The sequence below is a fragment of the Sus scrofa genome, chromosome 2 (genome assembly GCF_054392235.1).
Source record: "Sus scrofa isolate SSC_HxYL_T2T_F1_AM1 chromosome 2, Sscrofa_HxYL_maternal_Yorkshire_Landrace_v2.0, whole genome shotgun sequence".
Lineage (NCBI taxonomy): Eukaryota > Metazoa > Chordata > Mammalia > Artiodactyla > Suidae > Sus > Sus scrofa.
In genome coordinates this window covers 2,070,259-2,090,741 of record NC_139384.1, presented here as the reverse complement: position 1 = coordinate 2,090,741, position 20,483 = coordinate 2,070,259, and the positions used below count along the sequence as shown (strand labels likewise).

Genomic DNA, 20,483 nt, shown 5'->3' with positions numbered 1-20,483 from the left:
CTCCGATTGGACCCTTAGCCTGGGAACCTCCATATGCGGCGAGTGTGACCCTAAAAAAAAAAAAAAAAAAGGGGAGAGATGTACATGACATGTAGGGATTCCCCTCTGTGGCGCTGGGTTAAGGATCCAGTGCTGTCCCTGCAGTGGCTCAGGTTGCTCAGTGTGGCCTTAAAATAAAATAAAAATAAAAGACATGACGTGTAAATCAACTATATTTCAGTAACATTTTCAAAACTGAAAAAACACACACGACAGGGCTGCCCCCCAGACCAGCTGCACGAGACATGGTGGGAGTTGGGGGGAAGGTGGCGGCGGGTGGCAGGGGGGGCGGGGGGAGCAAGGCGTCCTGTCTGTCCTGTCCCGAGGCTTTCCCGGCACCTGCAGGGAGGGACCGCCGTCCAGAGGAGGCGGCCCTGCCCGGTCCACCCGCCCGCCCTTCTTTCCTGTATGTCGTTCATTCATTCATTTGCGCATCCAGAAAAGTCCCTTGTCCCTGTGAACCAGGGCCTCTGACTGACGGCCCGAAATGCCCGCTGGCTCTCCTGCCCTTTCCTCTTTCTGTGATGATGGCGGAGGCCCCTCCTCCCAGCTCCCGGGGCGGGACCTGCCTGGCCTTGACCCCACGCCCTCCCCCAGGTGTCCTGGTTTTACAGACAAGCAACCCGCGTCCACCAAGACCAGCTGCTCGTCCGAGCCGGGTCGCTTGGACAGCGGGTCACTCATTTTCAAACACATTCCCTAAGAGCCTGGGCTGGGGGCCCTGAGGGCGCCGGAGGCTAAGATGCTGTCACTTCTTCCCAAGAGCCCAGAGCCTGCCCGCTTTGCTCCTGCGCGTGGGCGCCGCGCGCTTCTGCCAGCAGAGGGCGCCAAGGGACGCGGCGCCAGGACGGGCGGCTCCCGGGACTGGTTCTTCCACAGCCTCCGCTCAGGAAACCCAGGGAACGTGGCCACCGTCCGGGGGCCGCACCCAGGCGTCCCTCCTGAACCCCAGCCCAGAGGGGGACAGGTGTTTAGGCAGTGTCGCCGTTTTCATTCCACGCCCAGCACCCGATGAGCTGGAGGCCTGCCTGTCGGAGTCCAGCTGAGGGGCTCAGGGAGCCAGCGAGGGACGAGGGACACAGCTCTGAGGGACAAGGCCCCGCGGACAGCGAGAGCCTGAAACCAGGTGGGTTCCCACCTGGGCCTCTCACTTCTCCCGGCGCAGCTCCGAGAAGAGGAATTGAGGGCAGGCCTGAGTCACAGGCCACGGCCAATGGGCTAGGCTGGGCTCAGGTCAGGTGGCATCAGGCCACCTCTCAGGTGCTGCAACGCCAGGCAGCTCAGGCCTCCCCCGCCCTCCCCAGCTCGCCCTGGAGCCATCAATGGAACCCCAAGGCCCGGTGTTGTGTAGCTGGGGGGAGCAGGCCTTAGGATGTGCCCTGGCAATCCGAGAGGGCTTCCTGGAAGAGGAAGGAGGAGGGGGTCTTCTGGGCAGAGGGGTGGCCCTCCCGGGGCTGTCTCTGAGCACTGCCACCCACAGGAAGAGCGTAGTATCGAGCCCGAGGCGCAGGGCTGCGTGACGCAAGGCTTCCTCACAGGCGACTGTTCGCCAGGCTGGTTGGACAAGAGTCACCGTCACTGCTGGAAATGACCTCACTCGGGGAGTTTCGAAGAAGCGCCCTCGCTCTGCCCTGGCTGCCTGACATCCTCACCCAGCTGGCAGGTGTCCCCAGCCGGATGTTTGGGGACCAGTCTCTGTCTGTCTTGGGTGGGAGCAGCCCCCTCCGCCAGGCTGTGCGAGAATCCCGGATGTGGCCCTCGGATAAATATTAGTAAACTTGGCTCAGAGCAGCACGGCCTGACGCCACCACTGTGAGGCCAGGCCCAGCGCGGCCCCCTCCCCGTCTGAGAAGCAGCCACCAAACTGCCACACCCAAGAACCCACTCAGCTCCTGGGGCGGAGGCCACTTTCGGCCCCCAGGCTGGGTGCAGTAGGATGAATTTGAACCCCACTGGCCGTCTGAGGCCCTGGACGTCTCAGAGACCCCCTCCCCGTTCCTTGCAAAACCAAGAAAGCAGCCCCAACAGCGTCCACCTCATGGGGTGGCCACGAGGGAGAAATGATGCCAGGTGGCCGAGCACGGCCCACAGCGGCCCCCGCAGGCCGGCCCCTGGCTCTGGCGTAGGGGCTCTCCCTCTCCAGCCGCCCCCTGGCCAGAACCCTGGCAGCCCGCAGGCTCCTACGGGATGCAGCCCGAATCCCACGGGGGCCTAGGTCCCCAGCAGGAAGCCATCCTGGCGGATCCCCCCACCATCAAATGGCTCAGGGGGCGTCCCCCCAAAAAGGCCTCGCTGGGGCTGCAGGCGGGCCTGCCTGGACATGGGGACGGGGCTCCCTCCCTGCTCTGGGTCCATGCAGGTGGCTACGCAGCTGCTGAGGCGGAGAGGCAGAACCAGCAGCCCACAGGCCTCTGGCTGCGGGGGGTTCCAGGCCCCACGGCAGGGGTGGTGGGTGGTTTGTCTGGACCTGAGCTTCCACTGACCGGCCCCTGACCCACCTACCAGCCTACTTGGGCCGCCTCTCGTCCCCTGGGGAGAGTGGCACTGGGCTCGCCACCGCTGTGACCTGCCCTCCCAGCTCCCGCTAACACCCACCTGTAGCGCAACACCCCTGGTCATTGGTTACCAACGCTCCCCAGGGAGGCCCGGCCCACGGGAGAGAGGAGAGCGGGGTGGGTGCGGCGACGCTGGCCTCCGCTGGTTTTCAAGGCCTCTCACATCCATTCTCAGCACCCAGTGGCTCCTCCAGCACTTCCAAGCCCTGTCCCCGCTCCCACCTCTCCTGCTCCATCCCCCTGGGGCCTCCACTCCCACATTTGTGAAATGGGGGTGAGAAGGACCTTGGGTGTTCTCAAGGCGCACCCACCTGATGGACCCTTCGTGGGCTCGCTCATCTTGGGTGCCTTGGAAACCCCTCTCTGGCACCCCGCCCTCCCTGTGTCTTCCTGATCCCACGTCCCCCAGGCCCCTCCCTTCCCCTGTCTCCACATTCCCCAGGCCTGGCAGGTCTCCTCTCTGCTCCTTGAGGCCTGCAGGTACGCAGTAGGTGCTTAAGCAATGCCGAGGGTCTGTGGTTTGCCTGGACCTGAGGTTCCACTGACCGGTCCCTGGGTAGCGAGCGCTGGCGGGCCTCAGTGGGGTCCAGGCAGAGCTCTGGGCACCCAGCGGGTTCACGGTGGCTCCCTCGAGGCAGCAGCAGGGAGCCCTGCCCCTGCCCGCCTCCCCTGTATCCCACTACCCAAAGGAGCCTCTGGCCCAGGCCCAGGCTCAGACCCCACTGCCCAGCAGCCCAGGACCCCTTGAGCTGGCTCACCCTGCCTGATGCTGGACTCCCTTTTACCAGCTCTGCTGGGATGCCTGTAGCGATGGGGAACTCACCCCTTTACAAGTCTGCCCTGTGTTTTCTCAAGGGGCCATCTGTCTCCCACCATCCGCTGCCCTGTGCCTGCTTCACCCTCTGGCCTGCTCCCTCCCCCAACACGGAGCAGCAGTCCCTGGGCTTGTCCTGTGCCCCTCCCTCAGACCACAGTCCTGGCCGCTGGCCTCTGCCTGCCCTGTTGCCCCGCCCTCCCACACCCCCGACGGGTCCCCAGACACCCAGTAGGCACTACTGGGCAGCTGCCACCTGCCTACCAACTGCACAGGCCTGGCCCAAGCCACTTACCTGAGCCCGTGGGCCCCTTATGCCTCATCGTGACCCTGGAGGACCAGGGTTGGACACAGCAGGGGCAGGTGGGGCAGGACTGGATCCAGGGCCAGCTTCATGGGCCACGCCAGCAGCTCTACACTGATTTTGTGCCCTCACCATCTAGAAAAGTTTACCAAGGTACCTGTGCTTCCATCCCCCCCGCCCCCCACTGCCGGGTGGGGAGCCCTCCCGGCTGGCTGTGCTCTGCAGCAGCTGCTCTGGTCAGAGGGTAGGGGCATGGCTTGGAGCGGCTGGGGCCCCCACACATGCCCTCTGCCAGCTCCACCCCCACCCCTGGGAACCCAGGAGGAGCCAGCGATCACTTCCTGCTCCTATTAAACCCTTTAAAGGAAGAGGGCAAATAAAAAACCTTGTCAGGCTGGCAGGCCGTGACTCAGCCGCCCCCGCCCCTGCCCAGGCCCAGGCCGACAGCACCCCCTCCAGCGGGACTCCAGCTGGGGGACTGGAGCGGCCTCCCCCTCCCCTCCCATCTACTGAACGCTGTGGGGAGCTGTTCTACCACTTTCTGTGGGTTACCTAATCTAACAAGTGTCGCCGTCCCCGTTTTATAAAAGAGCAAACCGAAGCTCACACCACCTGCTCTCCTGGTTGGCCGGCTCCCAGGGAAGAGGGGAGATCCTTCCAGGGGTAGCTGGCGGGAGTCAAGGTGGGAGAGAAGGCCGCCTGGGGCAGGGGCCCCGGAGGGTCCCCTTGGGAAGAGCCGAGAGGACGGCTTCTTCCCCACGAACACCCAGATCAGAGCGGCAGGGCTGGGGCACTGGCGGGTGGTGGTCTGGGCCCCGCTGACTCCCCGCCCCGGGCCGGCCCCGGCCGCGGGCGCTTCCCGGTGCTCCGGGGCAGTGAGTCACCGCGGGCAGGGCCGGCCGCAGCGCATTCCTCCGTGGGGCCGGCGTCCGGGGCGGGGTGGGGACCATGAGTCGCTCCACGGGGCTGGGGGGCTGGGGCGCCGGGGGAGAGGGGGAGGGGGCCGCGGGCTGCACACAAGGGGGAGGGGGTGACCTCGGGGCGGGGGGGCGGTCCCCGGCGAGGATGCGGAGCGCAACCCGGGGGTGGCCAGCCTGGAGGGACCCGGGCGGGTTGGGCCCGGGAGTGGGGCGCGGGCGGAAGGGCCGGGGGCGTGGCCGAGAGGGGCGTGCCCTGGAGGGGCGGGGCGGAGCGCGCGGGGCGGGGCCGCTATAAAGGCTGCGTCCCGGCGGCAGGAGCGCACTGCCCGCGCCGCCACCCTCCGAGCGCTCCCGACCGCGCCCGCAGCACCGGCCGACATGAAGACCCCCGGCGAGGTGCTGCGCGAGGGCGAGCTGGAGAAGCGCAGCGACAGCCTGTTCCAGCTGTGGAAGAAGAAGCGCGGCGTGCTCACCCCCGACCGCCTGAGCCTTTTCCCCACCGGCGCCGGCGCGCGCCCCAAGGAGCTGCGCTTCCACTCCATCCTCAAGGTGGACTGCGTGGAGCGCACGGGCAAGTACGTCTACTTCACCATCGTCACCACTGACCGCAAGGAGATCGACTTCCGCTGCGCGGGCGAGAGCTGCTGGAACGCGGCCATCACGCTGGCGCTCATCGACTTCCAGAACCGCCGCGCCCTGCAGGACTTCCGCAGCCGCCAGGAGCGCGCCGCGCCGGCCGCGCAGCCCGAGGCCGCGACGGCCCGCGCGCCCTGAGCGCCGCCGCGGTGAGTGCCGGCCGCCCGGGTCCTAGGGGAGGAGCGATTTCGACCTCGGGCGGCGAGGGAGGTCCTGCCCGGCCTGGGGGGCACCGCGGACAGGGCCAGGGGTGCTCTGCCCTCGCGGCGCGGCTGGGGCGCGCGGCAGGAGCCGTCGCTTAGCCCTTTCCGTGTCGGGGCCTCGAGGGACCCACAGGCTGACCCCGGCCCGGGCTTGGGCACAGCTCCCTGACCCTCACTCTCTCCACAGGAACCACACACTGGACGAGTCGGGCCGGACGCGAGCTGCGCCGGCAGGAGCCCGGGGGATTCCTGGGGCCGCGAGCCCGGGCGGGAGGCCAGCCGCTGACCACGGCGAGGACAAAGGCAGAGAAGGACCCTCCCGTGCGGAACCGCAGAGCCTCACCCCCGCTGTGCGGGCGCATTAAATTATTGGACTATCTATGTATTTATTTTGATGGTATTTGTGGTAAAACCATCTGTCTTAATATATATATATATATATTTTTCACCAATATGTCCATTCCAAATAAACTCCTTGACCAGTTCTCTTTTCTACCAGCTGGCGGTGGCGCAGTGAGCTTCCTGGGGAGGGGAGTGTCGGTGGTCCCTTCATTCCATGTTTCGGGGGTGGGGGGAGTGGCCGCCACAGGCCTCGGAAGGGCGCGGAAAAGCGCTTTGAATGAACACTGTCATCCGCTGGACCCTGGCCACACCCTCCTTGCCAAGCAGCCTCTCCCCAGCGCAGTGCCCTGGGGTTGGCACTGGCTGACTTCCGCTCCGGGTGTGGAACGGCAGGACAGCGCACGGCTGCTCTGGGCAGTCGCTCACGGTCGGTGGGCTCCCCCCATCTGAGCTGCCCCGGCACTAGGTGGGGTGCCGGATGCCAGCTGTCCCTTCCTGCCCACCTGCCCGGCCACCTGCCCAGCCCCCTGAAAGGAAGCCCTCAGGCCTCTGGCTGCCCGCCCGCTGGGCTCCTCTTAAACTCCCCCCCATGCCTTGGCTGGACCAGCTGCCAGGCCTTGCTGGCCGGTGCCTGAAGTGTGAGGCCAGCAGGCATGCGGGGTTTCTGGGCAAAGGGGAGAGAGGCCCGCATCGCTTCTGCTGGGGCGGCAGGAGGCTGAAACGTCCGAGGGGCTCAGGACGTGACATTGGCGTGGGGAGGCCTGAGGTACCTGACAAGCGGGCTCCTGCCCTTCCTGCCTGGAACGGCGCGTCCAGGGCTCCCCCGTCCAGAAGGTCTTGTAGGTGATGAAGAAGCCCAGGAGGGAGGCAGGGAAAGGCTGCTGGCCCCGGCCTGGCGAGGGGCTCCGTTTCGCCCTTATGACTGGAGGGGGTGCCAGGTGAGGGAGGCAGGGGTGCGGGCAGGGAAGGACCGACACTGGGCCCTGATGTCGGTCCCTTAGCCTTGCTGGGGGGTGGGAGGCGCCACCACAGGCCTCACACTGGGCCCCGGGCGTGAGACGGGGGAGGGGGGTGCCGTCCGTCTGCAGGAGCCCCGCTGCCAGGTCTAGAGAAGAAGCCATTCCCGCCGTGACTTTCCTCTGGGACACTGGGGAGCCCCACTGCACACGGGGAGGGGGCTCCTCCAGAGAGTACGGAAGACCCAAAGACCGGCTCCAGGGCTTGCGCTGATCCCAGGGTGCACCCCGTCCTGCCCCCCTCCCTGCCAGAGCCTCTGGGTGAAGGGCCAAGGTCAGAGGGTGGGTGAGACCCCCGTTCCTGGAGGCGGGGTCTGGCCTGAGCGCTCGGGCTGGGTGAGTGGGGGGGCTTGGCGCTGAGGCCCCTCCAGCCGGGACTGTGGAATTCTGAGGGCGAGGATTCTGAATTTTGATGGCTTCTTCTGAAGGCAGCCTGTGCGTGTCGGGGCGGGGGGGTGCGCCAGGGTTTCAGGGGCGTCTGTAGGCACATGACAAGGTTGTCCTCTCTAAACTGGGCACTGGTCACAGCTGGCTGGCCTCCCCGAGCCTGGTACCCCTCCTCCCCTCCTCCACAGAACCCCGGCCGGGAGGGGGAGGGGGAGGGCACCCTGCTCCCCAGTTCCCGGGCCTGCACGCCTGGTTCTACCCGCTGGGCACCCCCAGTGTGAAGTGAGGGTTCTTGGCCTGGATCTCGGATCTTTTAAAACAACCCTGTCCCGTTTCTGTTCACGAGTGGCAGCACCTTCAAAAATAAAAGACGGTGTGTGGGCAGCGGGCTCAGCCTGCGGCTGGGGGGCCGTGTTGGGGCAGAGGGTAGGAAGGGGTGAGCAGAGAGCTCCTTGTCTCTGGGGGTACAGGCAAAGCTGTCTGGGTGGCGACCAGGGGCCCTCGCGGGTCATGGCAATGGGCTCCAAGAGTGGGGCCCACCTCACACCGGGAGGACCTTGGGGGACTGTGCTCCCTAGAGCCCTGGGGCCCAGCCGCTGATGCCTCCTTCAGAAAAGCCCTCCGGCACCCAAGCCTCCACCCGTCACCCCCAACCGGTGGGAGCCTGCAGAGGCCAGGCTGGAAGCGGTTCTGATGGAGTTTATTGCCAGTCGGTGCCTGGGGGCTGCGGTCATGGGGTTTTGTCTGTCTTCCGGGGTATGGGCTGCCTCCAGAGGACCAGGAGGAGAAGGAAGTTGACCGCAAACTGCACGTGGCCAAAGGCAGGGACTCCAAAGCTGCGGTACAGGAGGCCGCCCAGGGTGGGCCCTAGCGTTCGCATCAGCGGCTGCACGGAGGCACAGAGGCCCAACATGGTCCCTACGGTGGGGGGAGAGTCATGTCAGGCCTAGGCCACCCAAGTCCTGGACACGGCCGCCCAGGACCTCCCTGTCTCCCCCGACCCCCTCTCCACCCCCGCCCCCGCTCCCGCCACCCAGGCCTGCTCCCTGCAGACCCCCCGGCCATGCGGGGGGCGGGGGCCTGGGTGTTCCTCCATGTGGAACCGAGCCTCTGCCCTGCTCTGGAAAATTCCCCTGCACAGGAGGAGCCTGGGAACAGGGCCTCGGGTTGTGGGCCAGGCCCCTCCCCACAGCCCAGCCAGGGAGACGGCATCTGGGGAGGTGGGCCTGTGGGGGAGAGGTCCTGCCCAGGCACCGTGGTGGGGGCTGGGCTGCGGAGCAAGGCGGGCCACCACATGCCCCGTGTCACCCCCAGAGCCCCGACTGCCCTGAAATGGACAGGAGGGAACACCCATGGGGCTGGGGAGGGGCTTCTGGGCGCTCAAGGGCCCTCACCTGCGTCTCAGCACCCACTTCCCAGGCTCACAGCGCTGCATGCACCCCGTAACCCATCGCCCCCATCTCCATGGCCCTCTCACCAGCTGTCAACACGGGCATCTGCTCAGAGGGTCCCAGGCTCCCCGGCTTCAGAGCCCTCCCTTCGGGGAGCTGGAAAGCCCTGCTTGGGGGTCAGCTGGGCGGGGCCTGGCGAGGCCCCGCCCAGGCTCAGAACCAGAGCGGGGAGGCGGGGGATTTAGGAGCAGCCCCGCCCATCCGCCCACGCCCACTGCAGACACCAGGGAGCAATTACCACCCCCTCTGTGGTCTTGGTTCCCAGGCTGGTGCTGGGAACCAGCTCCTTCTCCTCCTAAGCTGGGGGGTGGTGCCTCTTTGTGGCCCAGATCTGCCCCGCCCTCCTTCCTCCCGGCCCACCCTCACCTCACCCGCCTCTTCCCCCTGCTCTCTCCTCCTGGCCTCTCCAAAGTACCAGGCCACTCCCTCCAGGAAGCCCTCCAGGACCAGCTTGGCCTCCCAGGGCCACGGAGCCACAGGTCTGGAAGGTCTTGAGGTTCCCAAGGCAGCCCTGAGAACACCCTTGCAGTCAGCCTTCTCTCTCTTTTTTTTTTTCGGTCTTTTAAGGGCCATGTCCTCGGCATACCGACATTCCCCGGCTAGGGGTCAAATCGGAGCTACAGCCTCCAGCCCACACCACAGCCACAGCAACACCAGATCCAAGCCACGTCTCGGACCTACGGCACAGCTCATGGTAATGCTTAACTCACTGAGCGAGACCAGGGATCGAACCTGCAATGGACACATGGACTAGTCGGGTTTGTTAGTGCTGAGGCTGAGGGATCGCCAGCCTCCTTGTTTTCATCTGGGTCTCTAGACCTCAGTGTGTGGCCACCCCCCCGCCCCAAGGCAGGCAGGTGAGTGGACAGAGTGGACAGAGTGGACAGAGGGTCAGGCTGAAGACTCTGCTGCTGCGGGGGCCTTTGACCTCAACCAGACCATAGGAGGCCCTGCTGTCAACTTATACCAAGCCCGGGGCGTCGTGGGTGCAGAAGCCTGGGCACCACTGGGCCCAGGGACCCCCTAGTCTGTGCGGAAGACTCCTTGGTCTCAAGAAAGAAGGCTGGAGAATTCCCAGCTCAGCGGTAATAAACCCGACTAAGATCCATGAGGATGCGGGTTTGATCCCTGGCCTCGCAGTGGGTTAATGACCCAGGACTGCCGTGAGCCGTGGTGTAGGTCGCAGATGCAGTTCAGATTCAGTGCGGCTGTGGCTGTGGTGGAGGCTGACAGCTGCAGCTCCGATTCAACCCCCTAGCCTGGGACCCTCCATGTGCAGTGGGCGCGGCCCTAAAAAGACAAAAAATGAAAGAAAGAGAGAAAGGAAGGAAGGAAGGAAAGCGAGAGGGAGGGAGGGAAAAGAAGGCCGGGTGCAGAGTGGCCGCTGGGGGCCCACGTCTGAGGGTGCCTGAGTGTCCCCACGTGGCCTGGGGATGTCCCAGTAGCTGTGTGTTCCCTGGTTCACCAAGGACGCACCTGCACACCTCCGTGCGTGTGCCGCGTGTGGGGAGGGACAGAGCCAGCTCCTTGTGCCGACAGGGCCGCCTCGGATGCTCCGAGCCCCGGGGCCCAACTTCCCAGCCGGCCTTCGTGGCAGCGCTCAGAGCTTCGTGCCTCACCTCTGTCACCAGGCCAGGCCTGGGACACCATCTTCCCGCCTCCTCTCTGCTGACACCCTGCCCAAGCTTCAGGGCCAGGCCAGACGCCACCTCCCGGAAGCCCTCCTCCCCTCCCCAGGCCTGGCTGGGCAGAGGGCTCCCGGGGCCCTCTCTCTGCCCGCCGCCCCCACCTGCCCACTCAGGGTCCAGTCTCCCCACCTACTCAACACCCCCTGGGGCCGGGCAGGTGCCAGGGCAGCTGCTCTGCCTGGAACGGCTCGGCAAGCTTCCCAAAGAGGGGGCCGGCTGGCCCTGGGCTCGAGCTGCCTCACTCACCGGTGTCTGAGGCCGACACGGCCTTGGTCAGCAGGCTGTCGGTGACCACGTTGAGGGTACACAGGCTGAAGACCAGGCCGGGCATCAGGAGGCAGAAGTGGAAGACATGGGTCATCAGTGCCTGGTGGGGGGTGGGGGGACAGGGCCCCGGTGACCGGGGGCCTCGAGGGACCAGGGCGGATGGCCCGTCCCTGAGGTCCCACTCAAGGGGCCCTGGGTGAGGATGGGGGCCGGGGAGGGGGCCTGGGACCCCTCTCTGTGGGGGTCGCCGGAGGGGGGCGCTCTCACCATGGCCAATCCCACCAGGCTGAAGACCAGCACGCTGGCCCGGAGCAGGGCTCCCTCGGAGAAGTGGCTGCTCAGCCGCCCGATGACCAGGCCCTGGATGACCTGGGGACGGGGGAGAGGGGCTCTGGGCTGTGGCGGCTGCGGTGCCTCCCCCACCATCTGCAGCCCCCGGGGCCCTGCCTCTGTGCCCCGCAGTGACCAGGCACAGGGCGGAAGGGTGGGCCTGCAGTACCCACAACGGCCCCGAGGTCCCTGGGGAGATGGGGCAGGCAGCCTGGGCACCTCACACACACGCAGACACACACACTCGTGGATGCACACATAGGCACCCCCCCACACGAGCACACGCACAGACACATACACATACAGACACCCCCCGCCCCAAGCCAGCTGCTCAGAGGTCCTAGTTCCACATTCAAAACTAAGCTCATCTCTGCAGTTGCCGGCGCGATAAACAGATTTTCATCACAGGGCCGGGTCCCCGGCAGCAGGCAGGAGCCCTGTGTCCTCCCCCACCCAGGAGGCTGCCACCCCAGGGACGGAAGTGACCTGAGGCCCAGGGCTGGTGTCCCTGCCCGAGGTCCCAGAGCTGGCGGGGGTGCGGAGCTGGGGTGGAGCTGGGGTGCTGGGGCCCCCGACGAGGGGGCAGCCAGGCTCCCCGAGGAGCCCCCACCCTCGCTCCTCTCCTGGCGGTGCCCTCCTGGCCCTCCCCAGGGTCAGCCGCCAGGAGCCAGAGTCAGGCTGGGGCTCGCCTTCCTGCCCTCGGCTCCTCTCGGTGATGGTGGGAGGAGGGGCTGGGAGCAGGGACACCCGGGACACAGGGGATGTGACTCAGAGGGCAAGGCCAGCCCTCAGGCTGTTCCCAGGCCAGGGTGAGGCTCGCTATCTGGTCCCCTGGCCTCCTCCGCAGGCAGGAAGTGCCCGGGGCTCAGTGGGTTGGAGCAGCGCCCACGGGGGCCAGGGGTCAGTGCCCAGTGCCTGGCTGGGCTGTGACCTGGGGTGGGCCCAGCCCGGGGAGCCCGATGGATCACTGTTCTCCCGGCCGGCCTGGCATCATGAAACTCTTTCAAACCGGAACCCGAGACGCCCTCTCTGAGGCAAAAACTCCGACTCTCGCCTTTGCTTTATCTCGGCTGTTTGTTTAAAGGGAAGGTCTCCCCTTGGCAAGTTTCTCTTCCTGAGCGAGAAGCACCAGCCCAGGAGGAGGCTGAAACCTCCCGTGGCTTTTCAGACAGACCCTGGGACCAGGACCCGGCTTACAAACAGCCTCAACTCCTGTGCGTCTGGGTTATTCCTTGAAACCACAGAGACAAACTCACCAGACGTCGCACTCTCTCCCAAGCCTCCCCCCGGAGACCGTGTCGGGTCACCGGCCCCACTCCCCACCGCCCTGGCCCTGGCCCAGCCGCCACCACATGCCTCTGAGGTCACACTGGCCCCAAGCAGCCAGTTCCGAGCCCACCTCAGCTATGACGCAGCCAGGTGGGGGCCGTGGGGGCTGGTAGGGCCACATCCGTTTATGAGTGGATGTGAGTAAACCCGGGTCCTTCCTGGCCCTGCAGACCACCCCCCACACGTCTTCAGAGCCCCTTCCTTTCCCCTCAGGCCGGCCCAGCCACCCCAGGGCCTTTGCACCTGCGGCCCTTCCCTGCCCTGTGGTTCTCCCACTCCAGGCTTCTCCATCTGCAGCAGCATCTCGGCCCCGCCAAGGGCCCTGATCCTCCTTCCTGAGTCCTTGTCCCCCCTGACGGGTCAGCTGCTGGGTGGGGGCTCACCTCTGTCTCCCCCCGGAAGACGGGAGCGCCCCATCACGGCGGCCGCACCCTGCTGGGGCGCAGATGAAGGCCGAGGGGAGCTCTCACCGCAGGAGGGAGCGAGGGCTGCAGGCCCACCACCGGGAGGGTCCCCTCGTGTTAGGGCCACCTGGGCTGCCATCCGCTGAGACCCCAACCCAACAACCCCCTCAAGGGAGCTGGGGAGGGGGACGTTGGGTCCTCCTTGGGATCAGGCTGCACCCAGCACCTCGGCGGGGGGGGGGAGGGAACGGTTTGCGATGGAAGCAGCAGGTGGAGCCCAGCTGTGGGGGAGCCAGGCGGGAGGCACGAGTCACCCCGCAGACCGGCCACCCTGGCGGGGGTGGGGAGCACCCGACGAGGCCGGCTCAGGGCTCTCCCCGTGACACAGAACCCAGCCGCCAACCTGCCCCTCCCCAGGGGGGTCCAGACACAGCTCAGGGCCTCGGCTGCCCCCTTCTTCCCTCACGGAACTTGGGGCCCGGGGTCCAGCACCCCACCCCGCTCTATGGATTCCTGCCCTCCCCAGGCTCCTCCGCCGGCCCAGCCCGTGCTGCGGTCCCCAGGCCTTGCCCGCCGTGGCTCTCTCCTGCATCCCGCCACATCTGTCACCATCGTGCCAGCTGCTGGAGCCCAAGCCCGTCCAGGGCAGGCCCACCCAGGTCTGTCCCCGAGCGTCTGGAGGAGTCTCCTGCGTGCAGAGGGCCCAGGACAAGCTTGGGCTGGTGGCCTGGACCCGTCAGCTGGGAGTAGCCATTTAGAACAGGGCTCTGCTGGCCTCCGACTTCAGCGTCTTATCGCTGTTGTTGCTGTTTTCTGTTTATCTCTTTTCTTCCCCACCAGGGTGGCCCTTCCCGGTCCTCAGAGCGAGGGCCCCCCGTGGGGTGGGGGCTGACCCCTCCCCACAGTGGCTATTTTAGTACCAGGGCCTGGACGGGTCCTGGGCCGAGAGGCACAGGGAGCAGATGGCCTGGAGGAGCCGGGAATGCCACCCGCTTCCGGAGAAGCCCGGAGCCCTCTCGGCCGCTCCAGCAGATCCCAGAATAGCTCCTCCTGCGCTCCGGCTGTCAGGCAGACGTCCCGGGTGGCGGCGGCACGTCGCCACCTGTCCCCGCCACGGTCACACGCCCAGTGGCACAGAGCCTGGCCATTCTCCCCGTAACATGCCCCCCACCCGGGGTCTGCTCCCCTCTCCGTCCCGCCCACGGCCGGAGCCCAGATGTACACGGGGCGGACCGGGGGCCTCCGACTGCTTCTGGATGGAGGCCGGGGGTCCCAGCCTCCCCCCACCCCGGACAGGGCCTCCAGCAGACGGGGGTGGCGGGGGGGGACCTGGGCGCAGACCCAGGCATGGGAGCCGCGAGCAGGGAGGGGAGTCTGGCCTGAGCTAAGGTGTTCCTGGGGTGGGGGGTGCGTCCGGCACGCGTGCTCCTGGGGAACCGAGTCCGGCAGGTGCCCGGCCTGGGCCCCTGACACAGGCCCGCCACGTGGGGGAGGCTGGGAGGGCGGGGGCCCCCGCCCCCATGCGCCCAGCACCCACTCACCATCTGGAGGACCCCGAAGAAGGACATGAGGTAGCTGGCCTGGGCGGCCTCCAGTTGGAAGAAGTCCATGGATATAATAGAGAACATGACAGTGAAGAGCCCTGGGCGAGGCGGGGGTCAGGGGTCAGGGGTCAGGCTGAGGGTGGGGGTCAAGCCTGCACAGTTGTGCCGGTCCGACACCCCCCCCCACCACCTCTCTACAACTCAGGGCGCCAGGGGCCCGGCCACAGGGACCTGCTCAGGGAGGGCCAGAGGCCTCCCCAGGTCCTCCGCGGCAGGGCTGCTGTGGGCTGTGAGCAGGAAGGTTCTGGAAGTGGCCTGGTGGACAGGACAGGGTGGCCAGAGCCCCAGGCCATGCAGAGGGGCGGCTGGAAATGGAGCCCTGGGGCTGACGCTGTGGGACGTTTGGCTCAGAACCAAAGGCAGTGACCTCGTGCAGCCACCAGGCCTCGAAGCGCTGGGGTGGGGGCAAGATGACGCGGTCCTGCAGGTCCCCAGGGGGCTGGGGTGTGGGGAGACACTGGCCTCTCTGTCCTGCCCCCTCTGGCCTGTGCAACCTCATCTGCACGAACCCGTGGGCCGTCCCCATCTCTGGGGCAGACCTGACCGGACGCGGCACAGGGGAGGCTTGGAGCACGGGACACAGGGCAGAGGGCAAGGTCCCCACGGCCGGGAACTCCCAGCTGCCCCAGGCCCTGGACGCCTGGCTGGGCAGCCTGGGACTCACCTGAGGGGAAGCCGGAAATGACCTTGACGAGAAACACCGGCAGGACGCCGGGCTGCAGCAGCAGGCGGCTGATGGCCTTCAGGTCAAACACGCTGGCCTTGGTCCTGCCTGGGGCCGGGCAGGGCCATCAGACCACCGGACAGCCCAGGCCCCAGGGCGATGAGCGGGCCATGGGGGCCAGGCTGCAGGCTCTGCCGCCTGGTGTCCACCCGCCTCCAGTGGGAGCTCTGCGCCTCTCCTCCCAGCGGCCCCTCCATGGACACCGGCCAGCCCGTCGCTCCCGGGACTGACCGTGGGGACCTCCAAAACCCAGGAGGCCACCTGGCCCGGAAACTGCGCTCCAAGCCAGGGAGGCCCCGGCTCCCCCGACACACACGAGCAGGGCAGCTGCCGCCTGCTCAGCCCTGGCCCCCGGCAAGGGCATGACAAGGTCGCGAGGCAGCCTGTCCCCTCCCCCAGGTTCCCCTTACCTGGGCCCTTTCCCTCTGTCCTTCCCATGCCCCCAGCCCAGCTCCTCCTTCTTGACTCCTTCGGGGCTGCTCCATCACAGCCGTGGCTCAGGGCCTCCTGTCCCAGGACGGCTCCAGGGGGGCCTCTCCATCAGAGGAGATGCGCTCCATGCCTGGGCCAAGAGGCACCAAGTGGCTGGGCGGGACACCCTGGAGGGGCCTCCCCGTACCCTGCGGAGCCTTGCCTCTCCTCGCGCGGCCTGGGAGGCATACCGAGCCCACGTGCCCTACCCTGGCTGTGCTCTGCCATCGTCTGATCCCTGGGCACAGCTCTGGGCCTCAGGATCCTGGCTAACCACCCCCAGCCCAGGTCCCTCTGGGTCCGCCCCAGGCGCGGCTCCGATGCTGCCTGACGCTGGGAGCTGCCCAGCCCCCAGGAGGGGCCCCGGGAAGGAAAGAGGGCTTGAGTGGCCCCTGAGTCCCCGCTCTGCCCCTCAGGCCCGTCGCCTGGAGCACCCCCCACCCCAGCAGATGGGAAGCCACCACGGCTGCCGGGACACACGGGCACATGTGTCTTGGCGAACCCTCCCTGAAGGGAGGGCCGACATGGGGGAGCCCTAGCCCGGGGTCCTGCGAGGGGGGGGCTCACACTTGACACTGGCCAAGCAGCCCATGGGGTGTAACTGGCGAGGAGCGTCTGGTGGGGTATGCGTGGCGGGAGGTGCCTGGCGGGGCGTCTTTTGTGTGTGTCTGGTGGGGTGTACGTCGGGGGGCTTTACCTGGTGGGACAGGCTGGGCGTGGTCGCTGGCGCCTTTGGTGTTGGTGGGGATGCAGGTGAAGCTGAGGACGGCTCCCAGGAGGCTGACCACAAGAGCCACAATGACCGGACACTGAATCCTGAGGGGGGGGGACAGTCGTGGTCACACAGGGCTCAGGCCCAGGACACAGATGTCATCTGCAGCGTCTCCCCGACCGGCCCCTTCGGTCAAGCTTGGGCTTCGACAGCTGAGAACGGCTCCAACCCCACTCGTGTCCCCGCAGGCTCTGGTCTTTAGGGGGGACATAGAGGCTCAGGGCACGTGCCTTAGGTGACAGATGAAGAGGGAAGAGGAGGCTCTTGCCCTCCCCCCACACTCAGGCTGCGGATCCGGCACAGAGGCCCGGTGGCCTCTGAGGGTGCGCGGTGGCCGGAGCCAGGATGCTGGGCTCCCGCAGGGCTGGGGCAGAGGCCTAGGGAGGGCAGCCCTCCTCCAGGGGGGCGCTTGGCTCCCAGGCTGCTGAGGGGTGAGGAAGGCCCCCAAAGGATAGGGCTGGTGTGCGGCAGGCCCCGACTGCCCTTGTCCTGGGCAGGGGCGCTGGGGGCCGTGTTCCCTGGAACCAAAACCAGCAGGAGGCTGCTACCCAGACGCCAAGGCGCCAAGGTCCTGCCCTCTTTGTAGAGCGTGAAACTGAGTCTCGGGGGAAGGGGGCCCTGTCCCCAGAGCCCCAAGCCCTCCTCCTCCAGTGGGGGCCCTGGGGGGACCTCTGGGTGTGGAGGCTGAGAAAGTGGCTATTGCCCTCAGCGACTCAGGAGGGGTGGGGTGCTGGCTCAGGGCGAGCACCGTGCCAGGTGGCCCTGGAGCCGGGGGGACCAGGAGGCGCTGGAGAGACGGGGCAGGTGGGCAGGGGGCCTGGTTTGGCCCTCGGACCCCTACCCACATGGAAGACTGCGGCCCCATCTGTGTCCTGGGAAGCGTCATGCCTCTGTCCCCTTGAGGGGAGGACGGGCTGCACTTAGGGGCCTCGGGAGCCCCTCTTCTCCCCCCATTTCCTGGAGGGGGCGGGGCATGGCTGGGCCCTGGGGCTGGGTGATTGTCCCTGAAAGACCCAGGACGCAGCCCTCAGGATGGCTTCCCGTCTGCCCGCAGCACCAAGGGCCCTGGCTCCTGCTGGCCCGTGGCTTTCCCCTCTGCGGGAGCGTCCCCCTCTATGAGTCACCATGTGGAAACTCGGCCTTTGACTTGGCCTCCGGCTCCAGGCAGCCTGTGTCACCTGGGAACAAGGGCACCGGGGCTGGAGGAACATAAGGAGTGAAACAGGAAATGCTAACTGAGCCACGCTGCTTTTTTTTTTTTTTTTTTTTGTCTTTTTAGGGCCACACCTTGGCATCTGGAAGTTCCCAGGCTAGAGGTCTAATCAGAGCTGCAGCTGCCAGCCCACACCACAGCCGCAGCAACGGAGGATCTGAGCCACATCTGTGACCTACACCACAACTCATGGCAATGCCAGATCCCTAACCCACTGAGCAAGGCTAGGGCTCAAACCCGTGTCCTCATGGATACTCATCGGATTCATTACCCCCGAACCATAATGAGAACTCCCCAAGCCTGGCTGCTTCAACCTCCAGGCCTGCACACAGCTGAATACCCTGCCCCTCAGCAGCAGAGAGAACTCCTACACATCCTGCAAGGGCCCTCTCTGTGCGGCCCTGCCCCTCCTCCCCAGCGGGCACCCCGTCCTCTGAGAAGGGCTCGATCTCCTCTGGGGCCAGCATCCGCCCCTGAGAGCAAGTGGGCCGGGGGGGACCGTGTATAAAGACCCCCGTGGGCATCAGATCGTGGACCAAATGTGTGAGGCGATTACAAGGACGACAAAAATCTTGCCCAGACCCGGTCGGTGTCCAGGAGGACAGCCTCTGCACCTTCACACGAGGCGGCCACTAGCTGCCCGTGACCCTCCCCAGAGTTCAAAGACAAGACCTCCCCGGGCGCCCCCTCCACCGCAGGTGCAACCCCCACACCTCCTGCAGGAACCCCACACAGGCCAGGGCTCTGACCCCAGCACCACGGAGGCTGGGCCTCAACTGCCTCTCGTGTGTCGGGCTGGGGCCTGCCTGGGCTCACACAGGCGGTCAGCGCTGCCGCTTGTCTGCTCTGCATGTGCCGCTGACCCTTCCTCCCCCGCTGGCCCACCTCTGCCTCCCCCAGCTGATGCCCACTGCCCGGGATGCCAGGCACTGAGGCTTCCTAGCTGCTGGGACCTCCAAACAAATGGGGTGTCCAGTGGCTTCCAGGCAGAAAGGGTCAGCGGGCACTGGACTCTAGGGCGAGGCATCTGCTCAGATCCCAGGGGAGGGACGAGGCTGGGTGGGGGCCCCGCAGCCCCCTTCCCTGGTCGACAGGGACTCCCCAGCCCCGATGGCCACCTCCAGAGAGAAGGCCCTTTTTCTTCAGGACTCTGGCCTCAGAGGCCCCCACGTCACTGCTCGGGGGCCGTCCGGGCAGGGACAAAGCCAGCTTTCTTTGCCAGATGCCCCGGAAATGCGTGAAAGCAGAGGCGGCCACTTAGATGGCTATTTTGGGAGGCTGGTGACAAGCAAGGGCTGGGTGGCAGGGAGCCAGGCCCCTTCTCCTGAGACCTCTCCTGTTCCCTGCGTGGCGGCCGACGAACACAGAGGACACAGGGACCCTGGAGGCGTCGAGGCCCGCAGATGCCCCAGGGGAGGCTGGCGTATCCCCCGGCCCCCCAGAGCTCTCTTGACCCCTGGACAAGATGCCAGAAAGGAGAGCGACGGATGGACGGGAGGCAAACGCGGCTCCGGGCCTCCTGAGGGGGGGGGGGGGGACTTTCTCGGGGGTGGGGGGGACACCCTCCTGCTTCGTGACCTCACCCGGCGCTGCTCTGTCTGTCATCCGAGACACAGCCCAGGGGCCTCTGGGCAACGCACCCCAGAGTCTTCTCCGGCCCTGAGCCCTCCGGGAGGCTGGTCAGGATTTTGGACTGTTTTAACAAACTGAGTGCTGACCATGAGGCAGGCGGGGTCCGTGTGTCTTTGTCCACTCACTCCTTTTATTCGGGTTGAATGGCTGGAGCGGAGACTGGATGGACAGGCCCGTGGACACCTTGGAAGGGCCCTGGGCCGGACTCAGGACACCCAAGTCCTCTGTCGCCTCTCCATGGCTGCCTTGCTGGGTGACCTTCTTTCCTCAAATGCAAATGGGGGCTGGACTCATGGGGGCTACCCTCCGGGACCCCCTGTGCCACCCCAAGGCTGTCCTGGACCCAGCCCACCCTGTGTCCTGCTGAGGGCGGCCCCTGGAACCAGCCACGCTTGTCACGGCGGCCACTGGCGCTGGTCAAGCGGCAGCGGCCGCACACACTGCCTTTTGCCTTTCATCCTTATCTCGACGGCCCGGAACTTGCCGAGGCGACATTATCAGATGGGCCTGGCCATCGGCCCGCCCAGCGTGGACTCTGTGCTTTTGTCCTCTCTACAGGTCGTTTCGGCCGGCTCAGAGGTGACAGCTCCCCTGCCTGCTCTGGGGCTCTGAGGGGTGGTGGCACTTAGCCAAGATCCCCCGGCCTGGCCGCAGGTGGGGCTCAGGGCCTCCGGGGCTGCATACCCCTGTCCTGTCCAACCTGGGGGGGACAGGCTGGGGTCAGCTGGGACCCAGCTTTATGGGAAGCCTGGCTGTGAGAGGCTCCCGAGAGCCACCAGGTGTCCAGCCTGAGCTTGCGGGGAGAAGGCCTCCTGCCCCCCACCCCCCACAGTCCCTGGCTGGGAGGTGGGCGCTGTAGCTAGAACAGGCTCTGAATATGGACGTCTCGTGGGGTCTCTCCCGATTCAGCCCCGTCTGGCTTCCAGGTCCCAGAAAAAGGCCCCAAATCTGTGTCCGGCCTAACCCTCTGGAGCCCTCTGTGTCCCCTAGGGTATGTCCTTTGGGCAAGCCCCAGGCTCCTTCATGCCCCAGGGCCTTTGCACGGGCTTTCTCTCTGCCTGGAACACTGTCCGGTTGCCGGGTCTACGCTGAGGTCCAGCCCTGCTGCTCCCCCCCATGTATGCCGTGTCGGTAGGCCTCCCGGTGCCGGAACCACCCAGGGCTCCCTGCGGGGCTGGCCAGTCCTGCCCACTCCCGGCACGGGGGTCGCACAAGCCCTCTGGCTGAGCCATCTTGAGTCCAAAGTAGGGCGGGCGGCCTGGCTGACTGGTGAGTCACTCCTGTCCCCCAGACGTGCAGGGCAGCCCACATGTCTACTCATTAACTCCAGGGAGGCTCGTGTCACGGCGGAAACTTTCCATGGGCAGGATGAGGGCTTCCCA

General features: G+C 66.5%; 2 protein-coding genes across 27 annotated transcripts in view; one reads left to right on the top strand and one right to left on the bottom strand.

Moving 5' to 3' along the window:
* Positions 1 to 4,972: 4,972 nt before the first annotated feature.
* On the top strand, positions 4,973 to 5,969 carry PHLDA2 (pleckstrin homology like domain family A member 2; the record flags this gene model as incomplete). The annotated part of the gene is given in 2 exon segments (NM_001174057.1): positions 4,973 to 5,417; positions 5,659 to 5,969. A coding segment is annotated over 1 exon segment (396 nt). The 3' UTR covers positions 5,407 to 5,417; positions 5,659 to 5,969.
* The window catches only part of SLC22A18 (solute carrier family 22 member 18), a 30,537-nt gene continuing 15,894 nt past the window's right edge, over positions 5,841 to 20,483 (bottom strand). For 11 of the 26 annotated variants that reach the window (XM_085009863.1, XM_085009865.1, XM_085009864.1 and 8 more), the window contains 5 exons: positions 16,182 to 16,300; positions 14,954 to 15,061; positions 10,890 to 10,991; positions 10,602 to 10,722; positions 5,841 to 8,134 (listed from right to left, as the gene is read on the bottom strand). In XM_085009863.1, coding sequence (XP_084865989.1) covers positions 7,825 to 8,134; positions 10,602 to 10,722; positions 10,890 to 10,991; positions 14,954 to 15,061; positions 16,182 to 16,300 — 760 coding nt within the window. In that variant the 3' untranslated portion in view covers positions 5,841 to 7,824. Of the gene's footprint in view, positions 8,135 to 10,601; positions 10,723 to 10,889; positions 10,992 to 12,664; positions 13,374 to 14,226; positions 14,328 to 14,953; positions 15,062 to 15,428; positions 15,576 to 16,181; positions 16,301 to 20,483 lie in introns of those variants that run through there. The other 15 variants (XM_085009868.1, XM_085009869.1, XM_085009870.1 and 12 more) reach the window with 3 other exon arrangements.